Source organism: Cervus canadensis, chromosome 21 (assembly GCF_019320065.1).
Source record: "Cervus canadensis isolate Bull #8, Minnesota chromosome 21, ASM1932006v1, whole genome shotgun sequence".
NCBI lineage: Eukaryota > Metazoa > Chordata > Mammalia > Artiodactyla > Cervidae > Cervus > Cervus canadensis.
In genome coordinates this window covers 13400333-13420302 of record NC_057406.1, presented here as the reverse complement: position 1 = coordinate 13420302, position 19970 = coordinate 13400333, and the positions used below count along the sequence as shown (strand labels likewise).

General features: G+C 44.0%; 2 protein-coding genes and 1 non-coding gene across 7 annotated transcripts in view; 2 read left to right on the top strand and 1 right to left on the bottom strand.

The window, feature by feature from the left end:
• The window catches only part of PARP11 (poly(ADP-ribose) polymerase family member 11), a 33115-nt gene extending 15185 nt beyond the window's left edge, over nt 1-17930 (top strand). For 3 of the 5 annotated variants that reach the window (XM_043439970.1, XM_043439968.1, XM_043439971.1), the window contains 7 exons: nt 2950-3078; nt 3943-4063; nt 6399-6474; nt 10013-10085; nt 10169-10299; nt 11540-11691; nt 13534-14249. In XM_043439970.1, the coding sequence (XP_043295905.1) occupies nt 2950-3078; nt 3943-4063; nt 6399-6474; nt 10013-10085; nt 10169-10299; nt 11540-11691; nt 13534-13850 (999 nt within the window). In that variant the 3' untranslated portion in view covers nt 13851-14249. Of the gene's footprint in view, nt 1-2945; nt 3079-3942; nt 4064-6398; nt 6475-10012; nt 10086-10168; nt 10300-11539; nt 11692-13533; nt 14250-17690 lie in introns of those variants that run through there. The other 2 variants (XM_043439969.1, XM_043439973.1) reach the window with 2 other exon arrangements.
• Nucleotides 8213-8283, bottom strand: TRNAC-GCA. Its single transcript has one exon. It is a non-coding gene; the product is annotated as a tRNA-Cys (tRNA).
• Nucleotides 17931-17961: 31 nt separating the features above from the next.
• CRACR2A (calcium release activated channel regulator 2A) overlaps nt 17962-19970 on the top strand; it is a 153813-nt gene continuing 151804 nt past the window's right edge. The window contains exons 1-2 of the mRNA XM_043439964.1: nt 17962-18160; nt 19015-19175. The gene's annotated coding sequence lies outside the window, so the exon portion shown is untranslated. The remainder of the gene's footprint in view (nt 18161-19014; nt 19176-19970) is intronic.

Genomic DNA, 19970 nt, shown 5'->3' with positions numbered 1-19970 from the left:
ACTTTAAAACATGAAGGGAAGTTCCTGAACATAATTACAAAGCATTCCTCGGAGAGAGTTTCCAAACATGAATGAAAAAATAACAAGCCCCATCCCCTGTGCTCAGGTACTGTGCTTGGTACTCTGCAGGACTGAGCATCATGTCTCCCAGCAGCCCGGGAGGAAGGAGCTTCTCATCTCAGGTTTGTGAGAAGGAAACCATGGCCTCAAGAAGGGCATAGAAGCTTATCCCAGGTGACACCACTTCTGGATACTTTAAAGAATGAAATTTAAAACAAGTATTTTCCAAATTACCCAAGTAGTACATATTCTTTGCCCAAAAAAAAAAAAAAAAAAATCAGAGATACAGGAAATTAAAGTTTTGACAAATCACTGGTAACCATTTAACTTTGTGTGTGTGTATATGATGAAACACACATGCATATACATACACACAGAGCAAAGTCTGAATGATACACAGTTAAATGAATAGTATTGATTAAGCGTGGAGAAAGAAGGTGAGAGTTACCAGGAAGGGAAGTGACGGTCAAAGAAGTCTTGAGCTTTATCTTGAATGTTCTGCTTTTTTGCAAGGAGAATATTTTCATATATTAGCTGTGCAAATTTGGTAGTTTTAAAACCCTTAGAGAACAAGAACAGAAAGCTACATTCTAGGTAAAGTTGATCATGACTCACCTCTTTCCCTCTTTTCTGGTGACCTCTTAATCACATTCTCCACCCAAAAATGTTTAAAACTTTCAAAAATAATAACATGTACATGATATAGACAAGATTATAAAGTCATTGATAAGGAAATATAAGGCAGTGTTCCACTGTGTGGAAGTGCACAGACCCTAGGTCTGCATGGCCTGGGTTTGAACCCTGGCTTCCCTCTTGTGACCCTCTCATTTATAAATGTGGGGTAATAATAGTATCTATGTTATAGGGCTGTTGTGAGTATTACTTGTGCAGTACTGGGGACAGAATTTGGCACCTAGTAGAGTCCATCCTATAGGAGATCAGTCCTAGGTGTTCATTGGAAGGACTGATGTTGAAGCTGAAACTCCAATACTTTGGCCACCTGATGTGAAGAGCTGACTCATTTGAAAAGACTGATGCTGGGAAAGATTGAGGGCAGGAGGAGAAGGGGATGACAGAGGATGAGATGATTGGATGGCATCACTGACTCAATAGGCATGAGTTTGGGTAAACTCCGGGAGTTGGTAATAGGGAGGCCTGGCGTGCTGCAGTCCATGGGGTTGCAAAGAGTTGGACACGACTGAGCGACTGAACTGAACTGAACTGAACTGAACTGAAGAGTCATATAAGGGTTACTATTATTACTATTATTATCCTAACATTCAGGGAAAAAGCCATGTTAAATATATATCCATTTGGACTTTTCTGTGTGTATGCATATACAGATGTGCATATATAGACATATACACATTTATGTGGGTAGAGACAGATGTATATTTTTATTAAAATTGGATCATACTGTTTCCATTTATTATAGCCTCCTTTGTAGTCTCAATACCATATAGTATAAACATTTTTCCATGCCACTAAATGAAATGTGAATACTTAATTAATTGCTTTTTTTTAAAAGATATGTTATACAGTTTGCAGGATCTTAGTTCCCTAGCCAGGGATTGAACCGGGCCCTGGCAGTGAAAACTCTTCAGTCTTAGCCAGGGAGTTCCTGAAATAACGAATGTTTAAAACAAAAATCGAATGTGTCAGTATTTGGTCTTAACTAGTTGTAGTAGCGTGGATCCTTTAGCCAAATACGTGAACATAGGATAAGACGCATTTCTTGGCGCTAAACTGAGAAGTTGGAGCGCTTCTCTGTGCTGACACAGCTTACTTAAGTGCTTGCGTGGACGTGGATACATCCACCCAAGTGTCTGATTGTTTGTCCGATTTGTTAAGCAACGATAGTCAATGTATTTTTTATATAAACACCAAGATTTTTTTAAACAGACCATGGACAGTTTAAATGTAAAATTTAAATTTGTGGTTTACTTCATAATCCCAGTCTGAATCAAGGCTTCCCAGGTGGTGCAGTGGTAAAGAACCCGCCTGCCAATGCAGAAGACATGAGAGATTTGGGTTTGATGCCTTGGTTGGGAATATTCCCTGGAGAAGGAAACAGCAACCCATTCCAGTATTCTTGCCTGGGAAATCTAACAGTCAGAGGAGCCTGGCGGGCTCCAGTCCTAGGGTCGCAAAAAAAATCAGACATGACTTAGAGAGTGAGCACATGCAAACTGAAGCTTTCCTTTTTTTTTTTCTAAACAGTCCACTCTGGGAACTTTTCTTATAAGCAGTTAATCCAAAACCTCCAAACTGTTTCTCCAGCAGTTGCTGCTAAAAACTGGAACTTTATGTTCCATGTCCGATGTGCAAATGTGATATACATCATTTTAAATGTTTATCTTCAGAGACAATATGCGAGACAGTATGCTGTTTGTCAGCATCGCAGTTGACATACAGCTCTTTGTGAGAAGAAAAATGATGTGTAGAAACTTCCTGGTGTCCACTGGCTAAGACTCAGTGTTCCCAATGCAGGGGGCTGATGTTCAATCCTTGGTTAGGGAACGGGATCCCACATGCCACAACCAAGACACGGTGTGGATGCTAAGTCACTTCAGTCGTGTCTGACCCTTGGTGACCCTATGGACCATGGCCTGCTAGGCTCCTCTGTCCATGGGATTCTCCAGGCAAGAATACTGGAGTGGATTGCTATTTCCTCCTCCAGGGAATCTTTCCGACCCAGGGATCAGACTTGCGTTTTTTTAAGTCTCCTGCGTTGGCAGGTGGATTCTTTACCACTAGCGCCCCCTGGACCTGCAGCCAAGTAAATATATGAAATAAATAAGTAAAAATTAAAAAAAAAAAATGATGTGTAAACAGCGCACTGGTTACTAAGAAAACGATCTCTTCCTCTCTCTCTTTCCGGCACTTCAGGAGATGTTTCACAAAGCGGAAGAATTCTTATCCAAGACGACAGACAGCGAGGTGGATGAGATGGACACGTCAGACACACAGTGGGGCTGGTTTTACTTGGCGGAGTGCGGCAAGTGGCACATGTTTCAGGTAGCGCCCCTCGGGGTGGGGCGGTGGGAGTTAAACACATGGAGCATCGTCATGCTCACGTGAAAAATCAATAGAAGCTGCACCCGCCAGAAACCAAACCTTAGAGAAATCAGAGAGCGGAACTAAAAGAAAAACCAAGCTCTTCTGGCTCCTCTCCCCTTCCCCAGGTTTTCACAGTGTTTTCTTAGAAGGTACGGTGTGTGTTTTCTGTCTGGAGGGCGAGTGTGTCTGCAGGGTAAGCGTGTCTGCGGGGTGTGTGGTCTGGGCATGCGTGCACAAGGCCAGGCCTGGTTTGATGGACAGATGGTCGGGGAAGAGACCAAGCCTGCATGAAGTGCCTCTGTGCTCCCAGTGTCAGGGCAGAGCGTGTAGATACGTGTTCTCCTCCAGCCTCATAGCAGCCCGAAAGCAGATGCTAGTACTCTCTTACAGTCAAAGACTGGGAAGCTCAGGAAAGTTAATGTAATTGGTCCCAAGTCACACAGCTAATTAACAGTTAAACTGAGACACAAGCCCACACTCAAAAGTTTGTGGTCTTTTTTCTTTTTTCACTTATGAGGCTACTTAAAAGATTTGATTTGAGCCACTTAAGGTGTGTCATTTGGCAATAATCTGAAAACATTGCAATACTTTGGAAAAAGGCCTTATAACCAGTTGTTAAAGTTTTTTTTGTGTGTGTGCTGAAAATCCTTAAGCCATTGCCCACATGTTGTCTTAGCCATTCTCCCCATGTGTTGGTAACTAGGACAGGTCAGCAAGTTTCCTCTGTCCCTCCATTCTCTGTCTTGTCCCCCAGTACCTGCCTCTGTGGCCAAGCCGTTTCTGTGAACAGCTGGTAAATGAACTTTCTGGTTTGTCTTAAAGCCGGATACCAACATTCAGTGTTCAGTTAGCAGTGAAGATATCGAAAAAAGCTTCAAAGCAAACCCTTGTGGCTCCATTTCTTTTACCACTTCCAAATTCAGCTACAAGATAGACTTTGCAGGTATGTTTTTTTTCCCTCATAGTTGTGTGTTCTTAGTGTGTTGATATGGTGAAATCTACAGTTCTGCAGATCAGGATTAGCTGATATATTAATATTTGCAAACAGTGAAGTAAACCCTTTTGGTAACACATAAATATGCCTCCACAAAAATTCAACCTTTAAAATCTTTTAGATTTGCCTTTTATAAAGGTGTGTTTTTATGCTTATAGATACTGATGTATATGGAGAGTTTCGTATATCTTGAGTTCATATAATGCTTCTCACCTAAGGAACACGAAACACCTCTAAGCCATTGTTTCGCTCCTCGTCCTTTCAGTCTCTTGAAATAGGAGCCATCAGGTGATTTCAGGATCCACCAGAGCAGTTACATGACAGAGTCTTAGGTAGCCGGTTCTGTTTTTAAGACCAAAGTTCAGCCAAATGACCCATCTCTTGGTGTCTTTCCTAGAAAACCACTCTTCAGTGGACATTGCCTTCAGCCACTTTCTGATTTCTGGCTCTCTCGTGGGTTAGCCCGCTAATCTGGAAATCAGTCCCGCTTGGATTTCATCCATGATGAAATTAATCCGGGATGAACATTGATCTGTGATGAAATCCAAGGGTATGCTTTTAGGGACCCCATGACCAACCTCTTGCATTCACACCGCTGTCTCCAGTTGCCAGCCTCAGCTGTTCACTGCTCAGAGGCAAAGAGGACCCGGAGGGAGGGCAGCTTTCTTAACGAAAGTGCCTTTGCGCTGCCACACAGCTGTCTTCCAAGTCAGGTGTTCTTTCCTGGTTCTGAGAGTAGAGTCCTTATGACAGCGAGTTCTGGCTGTCGTGGGGTTGGGGGGCTGCTGAAACCCAGGAGATTCCCTTGGAGGAATCGAGGCCCAGACATACTGAAGGGGGTTAAACTGTCCACTAAGACATCGCTGCAGCCAAGTCTCCGATGACTGCTGTGCCCCAGAGTTGTTTGTTTGTTTTTAATCAAGAGTTAGCGGCATCAGATTCTTAGACCTGACTAAGCCTGGCATTTTTTACAATATTAGGCAAATTGGCTGCCTTTAAGGTGCCTGACACTTGTCTTAGATGGAGGGTGCTGGTGCACACCTGTCAGTGTTGAAGCCACGCTGAGAGACGTCATGACGTGCAGACCTCAAGCTTCATGTGGAGGGCAGAGCTCGTCAAAGCGTTTGGTCGGTGGTCCAACAAGCCACGTGTCTTTGAAAGAATAGTTTCTAGTGAACTGTATTTGGGGGAACATTTCCCTTGGACAGTGCAGTTTATTTAAAAAAAAAAAAAAAGTCAATCAAAGAACAGGAGTCACATAAACACCAGTTCCCACCCCTCTATATAATGACACTGTTTCGAAAGTGTAGGTATTAGCATTTCCCAGGTACATTGGCAAAATTAGCCCCCATCATTTTGTCACAAGCCAGCTCAGCTTCTGTTTATAAAAAAAACTGTGAGAAGTACATTCAAAACAAGCTGGTATAAGACGAAGGCATCACAGGCTTAACTCCATGTGCTGGGACGACCTTGCTTTCTTGCCGCCTCGTGGTTGTGCCAGTGTGTACAGAGCCTAGGAGTATACAGGAGGGGTGAACACACTTCTCACAGCATCAGCCCGGCCGGGTGAACCACCTCATCTTGGAGTGGAATGACATCAGTTAGACAAGTTGGTAAAATGACCGGAATTCCCTCGGTAAGACTTAGCACCTACCTCAGTGGGGATGATGAGGTGGACTTGGCAAATACTGCCATGGCTGAGAAAGAGAGGAAAGAAGAAAGTAATATGTCAGTCAGTTCATTAGCCTCTTATCACTAGCATCTCTCCTGTAAGTCTGTGTTGAGTCTAGCTAGGTTTTCCATTTTTTTGGTTCAGGTGTACAATTTAAAGAGAAGGCAAGAAATGTACAAATTTTTGAAACTGTGAGTTGTGCAAGTTTTATCATGGTAATGTATCTTTTTTGTTGTTGTTATTTCCAAAATTTTTGGAACAATCCAAGTAAAGATTTAGGAAGCCAGTCAGAAAATTCAGTACTTTCTTTCTCTTCCTAGTACTTTTAATTTTCCAAAGTTGAGAACTCCTCTCTGTTCACGTGTTTAACTCAAGCATGGTACGAAAAGGAATAGACCCTACATACCGAGCCATGTGTGAGGCTGGCTTCCTCCTGTGTGAGCTTAGATCAAGCAGGGAAGTTGATAACCAGACGTGTGGTCAGGTATCCCTAACAACGCTGTGCTGGGCGGCTGCTCCTGAAGCCCCGTGGTCCTTGTGTGGCTGCAAAGCTTCGTGACGTCGCGTCGCCCAGTGTGTTCCCGTGACTCACCTCTTTGTCTCTGTGCACAGAAATGAAGCAGATGAACCTCACCACGGGAAAGCAGCGCTTAATAAAAAGAGCCCCCTTTTCCATCAGTGCTTTCAGGTATCATGGGGGGAATGGGGTGGAAAGAGAGTGGGCTCTCTCTCTCTCTCTCCTCTTCGTTAATATTTGGCAGAGGAATAAGTAGATGGAAAATGTTTTGGTGGGTTATTTAATGATCTTAATGTTAATCTTTACGGAATTTCACATTTGTTGGTGCATGAGCTGTACTGTTATTTTCGACTGGCATTTCCTTTCCTGTCGTCCTTTTCATTTCCCTTAGATAGATGTATTTTTCAATTCTTTAGAGCAGTTTGCGTGGTAGTTTAAAAAATGCCTGATGGTCTCTACTATAAATCCTTAAAATAACCTACCGAGGTAAGTTCAGTTTAGCTTGGAAAGACTCTCCTGGAACCATCCAATTATTTGGGTTGTAAATCCTAAGTAATTACCCACTTTGTCTTCACCTCCACTGAACCCCGTTGGGCAACTCGTATAGGTAATTTCAGATCTTCGGTGACCAAAGGGGGCCTGGGAAAACAGGAGTGCATGGAACGATGGCCTGGCCGCCTGCTGTCCATATCCTGAAAAGCTATAAATGCCTTGTTGTTGTTTAGTCACCAAGTCATGTCCAACTCTGCGACCCCGTGGGTTGTAGCCCCACCAGGCTCTTCTGTCCATGGGGATTCTCCAGGCAAGAATACTGCAGTGGGTTGCCATTTCCTCCTTCAGGGGATCTTCCTGACCCAGGAATCGAACCCACATCTCCTGCATTGGCAGGCAGATTCTTTACCACTGAGCCACCAGGGAAGCCTTGCTATAAATGCCACAAGAGAAACAAGAGAATTAATAGGTGTTATTCACATGAATGAAGTTGAAGGGAAAAACTTTAGGGCATGTCTCCTATTATTGGGAATGATTCCTCAATTGAGTATTGAGATTCCTATTGTTCAAAGAATTTAAAATGAAACAAACAAACAATGCTATTTAATAGGCTGTGAATTGTAGGAGATGCCCATTTGCTTCTTCCAAGGAGATGTTTTGAAAGGATTAAAGAAAAAAGTTTTTGAAGTTTCTATCAGTTTGCTTCCTGGGACCTTTGGCCTATGTTTTAGGATCGTGATTTATAAGTTATGCAAGTACTTGTATAATGAATGCTCTGGGAAGGGAGAGAACTTTACTTCCTTACCAGCTGCATCATATCCTCATTCTTAAGTACAAGGAATTTAAGAAAGGAATTGCTTATCTTCAAAGAGTATATAATCTGAGAGAATGAGGCATAATAATGCAAAATGTTACAGTAATTGTATGTCACTATATCTGGTGTACTTTTGTCGGGAGAGGCATGTAATGCAAGGCACTTTGTTCTCTCGCAGACCATTGAAGCCATAGCACAAAGACAGGAGAAGGAGAGAAATAACCAGAATAGAGTCCAAGACGCAGGATAATAAAAGGAAGAATGGTTAGGCAGGATACAGAAGAGCAATGACGACAAGGAGGTGTTGATTCAGAAATGCTTATTTATTTATTGCAGGAATACATCGAGCGCTTATGACATGCAAAGTGAATAGCACATTCCTGTTGGCAAGGAATTTGCAATTAACCAAAGCTGTAAATATTCAACAAATAAGCAAACAAAAACATTTTGCCTAGCTGAAAGATACTTCTGCTGTTGCTTAGTCGCCAAGTTGTGCCTTACTCTTTGCAGTCCCTTGGACTGTAGCCCACCAGGCTCCTCTGTCCGTGGGATTCTCCAGGCAAGAATACTGCAGTGGGTTGCCATTTCCTTCTCCAAGGGATCTTCCCGACCCAGGAATCGAACCCAGGTCTCCTGCATTGCAGGCAGATACTTTACCACTGAGCCACCTGGGAAGCCAAAAAGATACTTCAGGCAAAGTGAAAAAAACAAACAAAAAACAAAGAAAACCTGGGAAAGGTACTGTTACGCGGTATCACAATCTCTGTAGTATATGAAGTACTTTGAAGAATCTCTAAGTAGAAAACCAATAGCCCCTTAGAAGAATGAAAGGAATTTGTGCAGTTCATGCAGTCTCACTTATAAAAAAGAGAAATACAAATTATACCAGGTTATTTCTTACTATCAGATTGACATAAATTCCAGAGTCTGATAACACGCCTCTTTGGAGAGGTTGTGGACAAGTAGGCATTCTCTATATTTCTGCTCGGAATGTCAATGACTGTAGCCTTCGAGGAGGGCCTCTGGGAAGTTTCTGTTAAAGTCAGCAATAAATATATTCTTTGACCCAGAAATGCCATTGCAAAAATGTTATCTTAAAGTTTGACAAGTGGCCATGTACAATGACAAGTGGATGGACTTGTCCTCTGTACCATCCTTAATGGCAGCAAAGAGTTGGAAAAAAGCTAAATGTCACCCATAGGGAACTTGTGATCAATAGGAGGGGGTGTGTCCATGCACTGGGGTACCCTGCATCAGTCCAGTAGAATGCACACCTTCATCCTCCAGTGTCCAGAGTGTCTGCCCTGGGCCAGGCTGTGTGCTAGGGAGTTCTCTCCCTGATACAGAAGGGCCTCTGAGAACATAGTGAAGAAAATAGAGCAGCTACAAAAGACACAGGAATATGCTACCATTCCTGTGTGCAAAACAAACCAAAAAACCCCATAGGTTTGTGTTAACCTAAAGTTCTAGAATACCCAAGAGACTAAAAGCAGTGATTACTTGGTGTGGAGGCAAGAGGTGAGAACTAGACCAAGGACTGGAGAGGAAGGGAAACCGTCCACCGCTCACTCTCGTTTACCTTTGTTGTTCAGTTGCTGAGTCACGTCCAACTCTTTGTGACACCATGGGCTGCAGCACGCCAGGCTTTCCCGTCCTTCACTCTCTCCCTGAGCTTGCTCAAACTCTTGTCCTCATCTTTAAATCATGATTGTGTGATGTCCCCAAAGGTAAAATTAGTTAAAAAAACTAAAAAATAAGTTAAAGATAGGCTAGAAGTTGATACATTTCTCCCACAACCTCCAGTCACCAGACAGGATTCTTTTATCAGTTATAGCCTTCTGCCGTCAAGCTCCCAAAGGTCATTGTCTTTTTCTGTGTTCACATCCAGTGTGTTAAACATGGTAGATGACTTTACCTGCTTCTGCTTAGGGTGAATTAATTAGGACCGTGCAGGGGCCTAGTAGACAATAAAGAGAGAAGGGTTTAGATTTGAGTTAATAATAGATCTTAGAGGACATTGAACATGTAGTTGAGGGTTCTGGATGGTATTTAACAGACACCATAAATCCAATAAAGGAGTTTTATTTTAATCAAGAAGTTGATTTTCTTCTTGGAAATTACTTTTCTTCACCTAAAGTCTTCCTACATTTAAGAGAAACTCTGGCAAATTCAGGAAAACAAGATCGAAATAAGATCGTTTTTGAAGTTTCCCATCAGATTTCTCAACGCAGCCCCTAAAAAAGTTGCACACAAGCCAATATTCAGTAAATGTTTTAAAATAAACCAAGGACGACACTTTATTGCTTTTGTCACATGATAATTCAGCTTGGGAGAAAATGTCTGAGTCATTGACAGTGATTATAATCGGCTTCTAAAATGTCGTTTTGTCTTTTCTGCCCCAAGTTACATCTGTGAGAATGAGGCCATCCCCATGCCGCCTCACTGGGAGAACGTGAACACTGAGCTGCCCTACCAGGTAAGGGCAGCACCCAGCGCCCGCCCGCCTGCGGGGGAGGTGGGCCAGGACCCGGGTAACACGGTGCCACCTTCTCTTTCCAGCTTATTCCTTTGCACACTCAGACACACGAATACAATGAAGTTGCTAGTCTCTTTGGGAAAACAATGGACCGCAACAGAATCAAAAGGATTCAGAGAATTCAAAACCTAGACTTGTGGGAGTTCTTCTGCAGGTGAGACCTTGGCCCCTGAGACTTTCCGCAGCCTCAGAGACGGCGAGGCACAAATGCTCGATGGTGTTCGCCACCAGCGGCGCCCCGCGCTCTTCTCCGTGTATTTTGACCTGCTTTCCCAGCCTCTTCCTCATCCCTGGGTAGAGCTGCTCTGTAAGCCACCAGCTTCTTATACAGCGAGGGTCCCCAGCCTCTTCAATCTAATGCCTGACCCCCTGAGGTGGAGCTGATAAAATAATAATGGAAATAAAGTGCACAATACATGTCCTTCCCTCGAGTCATCCCGAAACCATCCCCGCATCCCTGGTACATGGAAGGATTGCCTTCCACAAAACCGGTCCCTGGTGCCTAAAAGGTTGGGGACAGCCATTCTTATCCACAGTTTGATATTTTTTATTACCTTCATTTGTATACTTCTACAATGCACATTATTACTTTGAGTTGTAGGTCTCTTTTTGCATCATTCTTTTTTACAGACAGCATTATTTTTCAAGAGTTATTTGTGTTAATACATGTAGACCTATTTCATTATTTTAATTTTCATATATAAATATATAATTATTTGTTCAGTTTTTTCTCTTGAGAGGATTTTAGGCCATTTTCATCATGTTTGTTTTTTTGCTTTTACAATAAGTCCTACCTGGAATATCTTTTTATGTTTTGGAAGAGGTTTGTCCACTGGGAAGAGGGTTGAACTGGATGGTTTTATGTCCTTTCCAGCCTGAAGATTCAAAATTCAATGCAGTTCAACCAACATGTCCCACTCTGGGGATAAAATGATTAAGGCATAGTCCTTGCTCAAGGAATTTCACTACTTAAAGACTCTGAGAACTCTGTTATTTATTTTCTGAAGTGTCATTTTTATGTATCAGTAAAGCTTGACTGGTTTAAGCAGTCAGTCATTTTACTGTGATGGGACATCATCTGGGAGATCTATAGTTTTTTTTTTTTTAATTTCCAAAATTAAAATATTCAATTGAAGTATAGTTGATTTATATTGTAGTTTTGGGTATAATTTTTACCCTTGTCTGTTAACTAGTAATTTTTGATGAACCAATTTAGATGTCCCAAGAGAATCTGAGATTATCTTTTTTCGAGAGCTATTGTATGTCCATTTATGGTAGACGTTAAATTACTGTTTTCTGTTTCACCCTTTCTGTCACGCTTCACTCCTTGAGGAATCAATGATGCCACTTACAGTAATTTCTGTGTGTTTTGTGTCTGTGCGTTGTGTTTTTAGGAAAAAGGCTCAGCTCAAGAAAAAGAGAGGCGTGCCTCAGATTAATGAACAAATGCTGTTCCATGGCACCAGCAGTGAGTTCGTGGAGGCGATTTGCATTCACAACTTTGACTGGAGAATCAATGGCATCCACGGTGCTCTCTTTGGAAAAGGTAATCATCTGAACCTAGTTTGAGTGCTAGGAGATAGTCTTCTCTTTGAGAGAGGATTGATGATGATTCAGGGGCTCAAGAGGCATTAAGTTAAATGTTAGAGGCAAAAGTTAAATGCTAGGCTCCTGGCACACCCTCAAGAGTTTCCGAGCTACCAGAAAGCCACTTCCTGCTTGTGCAAGATGGAAGGAAGACTTCTCACATCTCTCCGAGGTCAGATAACCACCCCCCACCGCCGCCCCCAAGGCCCAGCCATTTGGATGGGGCATCATGTTTAGATTTGCTCATTTTTGCATTATGACATTTAGTTTCCACATATAAGTCCTTTCCATGGATAAACCTGTATATCAAACTGTTTTATGTCAAGTACACAGAGCACTAAAAAATAAATCAGTTAATGTGTACATGGTACATAGGTCTATTTTTTGTTTGCTTTTTTGCAGAATGATAGGTTGAAATGTTGATGAGCATTAAGGAATAATGGGGGAAATCCTCCCCTTTTTTCTAATGTTGTGGAAGTCTGAGTTCTTTAGTCTTTGCTCACTAGACAAGCATGTTAAGGAAAGAGGGGAGGGGAAAAGGTAAGAGGTGGACTTTAACTTGGGCTTCCCCAGTGACTCAGTGGTAAAGAATCCGCCTGCATTTCAGGAGACATAGGCTTGATCCCTGGTCAGAAAGATCCCCTGGAGGAGCGCATGGCTACCCACTCTAGTATTCCTGGCTGAAGAATCCCATGGACAGAGGAGCCTGGCAGGCTATAGTCCACTAGGTTGCAAAGAGTCAGATATGACTGAAGCGACTTAGCATGTATGCAGACAGTGCTTGGTCCTTATTTTGTACCTTCCCTCCAGAAAGAGAGGCCTTTCCCTGAAAAGGCCATCCCCTTTATTTAACTGTGTAAGAGGATCAGAAAGGTGTTACATAAATCCCACTGGATTTGGGTAATACGGGACTTTGCAATTCATTTCTAAAGTGTTTTGGGTACTTCCCTTACTGAGGGCAGCCTCCTAGGCCTACCAGTTTGGAAGAGTCAGACGCTTCACAGAGATTCCTGTTTAGCCAGTGGACCCATGAGCTTGTCCTTCTGGAACGTTTGGGTGTGAGCTGCATCGCATTCTCTCCAGAAATCTTTTCCTGGATGTGGGGTTCTATCATCTCCAAAAATATTACTGAACTGTCACCTTGTAAAATAGAAACGTGGTTTCTTGGGGTTTGAAATCATTTGTGCAGACCCATGGGTTCACTGTGCTCCCCAGTGATGGGTGCTTAGATGGGTGGGTAGCAGGTGGGGAAAGGGTAGAAGGAAATAGAAGAGGGAGGGAGGTCCCAGCATTTGAGGCTGGTCGTGCCACTTGTAATCACAGAAGCCACTTGTGTCTGTCTTATATATTGGATTTATTTATAAGATTTTTTTTTTTTTTTTTTTTGGCCACACCACATGGCATGTGGGATTTTAGTTCCTCAACCAGGGATCCAACCCAGGCCCCCTGCCTTGGATGCTTGGACTCTTAACCACTGGACTGCCAGGGAAGTCCCTGTAATATTCTTTTTGAATACCACTACGCAAGTCTAGTAGCTGCATTTTGATGGGGATGGGGGATGGTGTTGGTGGTGGGGACTGGTCTGTACTAACACACATACCCCAGTGGCCGCCTGCATCGCAGCTGTCCACAACAGACAGATTTCTGTTCTTTTCTTTAACACCTACAGTTGAGGGAATTCCACATCTATTTTGGCTATATGATTCTATGTGTCTATCCCCCTAGCCATCACAGTATTTTCGCTTGTGTTTCATACATTCCTTGGAGTAACCTTGGCTCTCCGGGGCCCTTTTTGTCTAAGGAACCTATTTTGCTCGAGACGCTGCTTACTCCAGCCGCTTCTGCAAAGATGACGTAAAGCACGGCAACACATTCCAGATCCACGGGGTCAGCCTGCAACAGCGGCATCTGTTCCGAGCACACAAATCCATGTTTCTCGCCCGAGTGCTGATTGGAGACTACATAAACGGAGACTCCAAATACATGCGCCCTCCCTCCAAAGACGGCAGCTATGTAAACTTGTATGACAGCTGCGTGGATGACACCTGGAATCCCAGGGTCTTTGTGGTGTTCGACGCCAACCAGATCTACCCCGAGTACCTGATAGACTTTCACTGATTTCACATCTAAGTCTCTGCGGTTGAGGGAGCTATATTCTTTTTCGCAGGGAGGTCTGCTCACTGATATCTAGCCACTCAGTGTTAGTGCTCTGGTCCTTTCGAAGCAGAAAGAGGCCTCTCTATAAAAAGACACACTGACTCTATGGTTGGTTTGTTGTCCTGTTTCCGTTTGTCACTGATGTTCTGTTAAAGCGCAATATCACTGCTATTTAAGGGCGGCGCTCAAAATGGAATCGTCTGAGTCACTCCATCTTTAAAGTTTACATGTGTGTCTTCAGGGTGAATGTTTTCAGTTCAAGTAGACTTATTCCTATATATGATCAAAAAATAAAAATGTAGACATAAAAGTGTCCCTTCAGAGGAACTGAGCCTTTGTAAAGGAATTCTGAAATGATCATCCACTGATCTATGTGTTACTTTGTTAGTCTTTGGGAGGGTGGGAGTCAGTTTAAAACCTTGAAGCAGCCTGAGTAACTTGAGAGAAATCAGACACAAGAGAATCATTGGCAGTGCTGCCAAGCAGGCCAGAAGGAGAGGATCAAGTCAAGGTACCCTCTCCTGCTGCCTTTGGGAGAGGCAAAGAGTCACCGCAGGCTATGACTGGCCTTGCTCACCTCTTCTGCCTTCTGCAGCCCAACTGACTGCAGTCAGCAGGCACCTCATCCCCCAGAGCTCCCCAATTCTTGTACCCAGACTCACTGCACAAAGTATTTATTGCATCTTCAAAAGGAAATTTTACCTTTTACAACACATGTTCTTGTTGTTCAGTCGCTCAGTCATGTCCAGCTCTTTGCGACCCCATGAACTGCAGGACGCCAGGCTTCCCTGTCCTTCACTGTCTCCCAGAATTTGCTCAAACTCATGTCCATTGAGTTCGGTGATGCCATCCAGCCATCTCATCCTCTGTTTTCCCCTTCTGCCCTCAGTCTCTCTCAGCATCAGGGTCTTTTCCAATGAATGGGCTCTTCACATCAGGTGTTCAAAGTATTGGAGCTTCAGCATCAGTCCTTCCAATGAATATGCAGGGTTGATTTCCTTTAGGATTGATTGGCTTGATCTCCTTGCTGTCCAAGGGACCCTCAAGAGTCTTCTCTAGCACCAAGCACATACTTTCCCTTTGTTTCGGGGCCTTACAGTGATTACTTCTAAGAGATTTTTAATCTGATCCTCCCCCCACCTAATGCACAGCTATTCAGCTATGATATATAAAACCCACACTTCTAAATTCCCTAGTTTGAATCATTGCAGAAAACCTGGGATGCTTGCAACAAATCTGATTTGTTCTTTTGAGTAGCAGTAGACAGTCTGCTCACTGTCTTGAAAAATTAGGTACAGTTCATAATTGTGCTCAGTGAAGTTTGTTTACCTGCTCCATCTGCCTGGCTGTTCTGTTTTAAGGAGGAATAAGTGACGTTGGAAGAACTTCCTGCCCCTAAGGCTATTCTAGCAGAGACAGGACAGCAACTTGGCAGAGATGTTACATAGGTTCAGGTGTTGGGTGGAGGATTTGGTCATATGATTGTTAAAAGAGTTTTTCCAGCCTTGATTTTCTGTGGTTATACCTGGGGGGGTGGGGTGGGGAAGAACACTGGTATCCTTTTTTTTTTTTTTTTTAGAGTTTTGCCAACTCCTAGATTGATTTATTTATTTTCTGTCTGTACTTCGAGGGCATGTGGAATCTTAGTTCTTGGACTAGGGATTGAAGCCACACCCCCCTGCCTTAGAAGAGCAGAGTCTTGCCACCACACCACCAGAGAAATCCCCAGAATACTGGTATCTTTCCTGGAAAACCTTTTTCAAACTCACTTTGGTACTAAATTCTATCTCCATTGCTGCTGCTGCTGCTGCTGCTAAGTCGCCTCAGTCATGTCTGACTCTGTGTGACCCCATAGACAGAAGCCCACCAGGCTCCTTCGTCCCTGGGATTCTCCAGGCAAGAACACTGGAGTGGGTTGCCATTGCCAGTTCCTTCTCCAGTGCATGAAAGTGAAAAGTGAAAGGGAAGTCGCTCAGTTGTGACTGACTCTTAGCAACCCCATGAACTGCAGCCTACCAGGCTCCACCGTCCATGGGATTTTCCAGGCAAGAGTACTGGAGTGGGTTGCCATTGCCTTCTCCGTCCATCTCCATTACCTTCACCCAATTTGGGCTGAAAGGTAGTGAAGGTAATTTAACTTCTCAAGAAAAACCCAGTAAAAGTCCACAACATGACAACTCAGCTCTGTCACTTGAACTGCAAAGACGTCATACAAATAAGGCATAGGGAGCAGGTTAGGTGAGGTGGTTCTTCAGCTGCCACCTCCCCCAGACTCGCTGCAGCCCTGAGGGCATGTGACTGTACCGAGTCAGTCACGCATACAGACACCTGGTACACAGGAAGCTGTGTCCAGTGCATTGAAGCCAAGTGACAGCAAAGAGTCCCTGACTCTGATGTGCAGACGAACAGCCAGTTTTGGCGAAGTGCTGTTCTAGAAAGGACACATTTTATAAACATGTGGAAGTCACTGTGGAAATACAGGAGAGAAAGTCAGCAGGCTGCTGCCTTGTGGGAGGTGGCTCACCACTGCTCCAGACTCGCTCACAAAAACCAGCTCAGAGACAGCAGGAAGGCAGATGCTGAAAGTCTTTTTCTTCTACCTGTTTGTTACTTACATACAAACTGATGTTCAGACAGTTCCCAATTCAACACGGCTGTCTTTTCCAGTTTAATTCGATGGCTTCCCCAGTGCTTGAATGGAATAACTTGCAGATTTTATCTCAGTTGGTAAAGAATCTGCAATGCAGGAGACCTGGGTTCGATGTCTGGGTCAGGAAGATCTGCGGGAGAAGGGATAGGCTACCCACTTCAGTATTCTTGGGCTTCCCTTGTGGCTCAGCTAGTAAAGAATGTGCCTGCAATGCAGGAGACCTGGGTTTGATCCCTGGGTGGGGAAGACCCCCCCTGGAGAAGGGAAAGGCTACCCACTCCAGTATTCTGGCCTGGAGAATTCCATGGACTGTATAGTCCATGGGATTGCAAAAAGTAGGACTTGACTGAGCAACTTTCACTTTCACTTTCATTGGCAGGCGACTCAAGAGACATGGTTTCGATCCCTGGGTTTTGGAAAGATCCCCTGGAGAAGGAAATAGCAACCCACTCCGGTATTCTTGCCTGGAAAATCCCATGGACAAAGGAGTCTGGTGGGCTACAGTCCATGGGGGTCACAGAAAGACAGGACTGACTGCATGCGTGCACACACACACACACACACACATACACAACTTCTGGACATTAGCCAATCTGACCTCCAGGAGACTAAGAGGCTGAGGTTGAAACTTGCAAGGCAACCCCCCAAGTGAACTCTGAACTTCACTAGCTAGCACCTCTGTGGAGGCAGAGTGCCGTGAAATAGACATTGTAAGAGAGAACTGTGCTGTTATTCTTGTCTGAGGTCGTACTCCAAATCCTCTTTCATAAGAAAGACCCGATTTTGATGAACTTCTTAAACGTGATCGTGTTGAGTTCATTGATGTTAGTGTCCTCTTTGTTGTGATCAGTAGACTGATTTGAGAATTGTATCATCACTGTGTAATAAGACTGGACACCACTGTTTGCCATCTTTTCCTCTTGTCAGCGTGTGTGTGGGGGGTTGGGGGAGAGGGAATCCATTCCAGATTTATGAATAAATGATTTTAAAAATTCTGCCCTGAGTAAACTGCAGCTGATAGTAACTTTTCTTTTATCACTTTGGTAATATCAGCCTCAGGGTTTAAAAAAAATGTGTTTATGAGAAACAATCTCCTAAATCTTGTGGTGACAAATAAGAAGGTTTTGTATCACTGTCACTTTCATTTCTAGACTGTTCCTGTGAGGATGGTCAAGACCTGGGAGCCGCTCTGCACTCACAAATAACACTCTTTCTACATGGAATAATCAGCACTCCCTGTATCGGGTCATGGAGGGCTGCATATGTTATATATTTCTTTCTGCGATGTCTGCGTCTCATTTCCACCTTGCATTATTTAAACCTCAGTTCTCAGCTCAGACTTAATGGACTCTTGAGGTGTTTTGTTTCCTGTAACTCTTAACGTAACCCACTTGCAGGTGTGGGAAATCTCTTGTTCTCGGTTTGAATCATCACAAGCCACAGCTAAACACATAACCCGTGGTGGAAAACATTTACTCTGTGCAACTGAAAATTCCAAAGTAGACCAGGGTCTGGCGCCCTCATTCTCGGCGGCTCCTGGCCCAGAGGAGAACCCAGGAGGCTGTCTGCCCTCACCCGAAGAGCGAGCTTCCTGAGTCCACCGGCCTCCAGCCCCTCCCGGGTAGGTCTTTTTGAAGCGAGTTAGACACTTCACTTAATCTTTCGGCTTCTGTTGGCCGAAAAGGGAGGTGTTAAAAGATCCCTTAATTGTAGAGTGGTAGAAAGGCAAAACAGAATGACTAAGACTACCTACCCATGGAAACAAGTCAGGTTTTCCGTTTGCTGAAGCTAGGTCCCAGTCTGTCTAAATTGGACTTTTATTGGGACTCATTATGATGAAAATTCTGGTGAGCTTTGATGGATGATATAGAAAGGTGCTATCTTTATAGAAATGTGTCTAAGCTTATCCAGGTATTTGATGTCACCTCCCAGGTTGCCCCAGTGGATCAGCAGGAGACACAAGAGACCTGGGTTTGATCCCTGGATTTGGAAGATCCCCTGGAGGAGGGCATGGCAACCCACTCCAGTATTCTTATCTGGAGAATCCCATGGACAGAGGAGCCTGGTGGGCTGCAGTCCATGGAGTCGCAAAGAGTCGGACACGACTGATGGACGACACACGCGCGTACACACGCACACGCACGCACACACACACACACACACACACACAGGTTGCCAAGAACAGTGCTAAAAACCATCTTATAGTGAGTGTTTTTGGTCACCCTTCCATCCCAGACTGCCCTCTGGCCCCCGGGGGAAGGAGGTTTTATTTATTTTTCAATAAACATTGTATTTTGCATAAAATAGTCCATTTCTAGATGAAAGTATACATCCCTGTACTTGTAAAGTGAAAAAGGGAAGGTAATGAAAAGATAGCAAGGAAAAGAAAAACAGAAGCCTTGTCAAAAATTATTTTTAATCAGAAGCTTCAGCAACGTGACTTTGCTTCATTTTACCCCTTTGCCCTAAATGCAGGGAAAGGTTTGGTGAAAGAAGCCATCCTGCTTCACTTCCTGTGGATTACTGGATCATAATGCTTGGGCACTGCTGATGGAAAAGAGGAACATTTCAAAGAAATATGAGGTACATGGCTCTCAGGGGCTGCCTGGTCATCGAGAATGATGTCCATGGGAGAGGTGAGTCCCATACGTCGGGGAAGGATGTTCACAGCTCTTCACCAACCCCCACTATTCCTCAGCGGGTATCATTCCCAAACTCTAGGCTGGGAGCTGGCTGGGAAGTTGGTTTGGTCTGTCCCACCTCTCCCCCTACCCCTGCTGTGCTGTGTTCCACCCATCCCAGGTGGGAAGGCATCTTCTTCCTAACACCTGAGGGCTCCTTTCTGAGTGTGACTCAGCTCGGTTGGCCTCCTGCTGCAAGATTATGTAAAGCGTTTTCTCAGCTCTAATTGCCTGGCTTTCATTCCTCAGCCCTGCAGGCTAAGAGCTTGGCTTTTATTTGAACCTTCTCCCTGTGTGGCTGTGGATCTAAGAAATTAGCACTGGTCTTATTTATTTTTAATGGCTTCTCGTGAGAAGGGAACATACTGGGGTATGCCAACGACGCTCGTGTTGTCTGCAGCTTTTGCCGCTGTGCTTTGCCCTCCACTGAGAGGCTACACAGCAAGCTGATCCCGGCTCCCACCCTGCTGTTTAAGCCAGCTCAGGAGAGTCGCAATCCAGAGTTGAATTCAGCTCATCTCTGCAATATTAACCATGAACCCAGATGGTGTTTCTTGTGTTTTCCTGTTCCTTTTTCAAGAAATATCTTGTCCTGAAGGGCTCATGACACTTGAGTATCTCTGCAGGTCCCATACAGAATTAGTAGACATTCTCAGTCCATATTTAATGAACATTCTTAGAGAAGTCATGGAGAATCAATGTCCGGCCCAGTTCCTCCTCTTTATTCGCTTAAGAAAGAGACCACCTTGG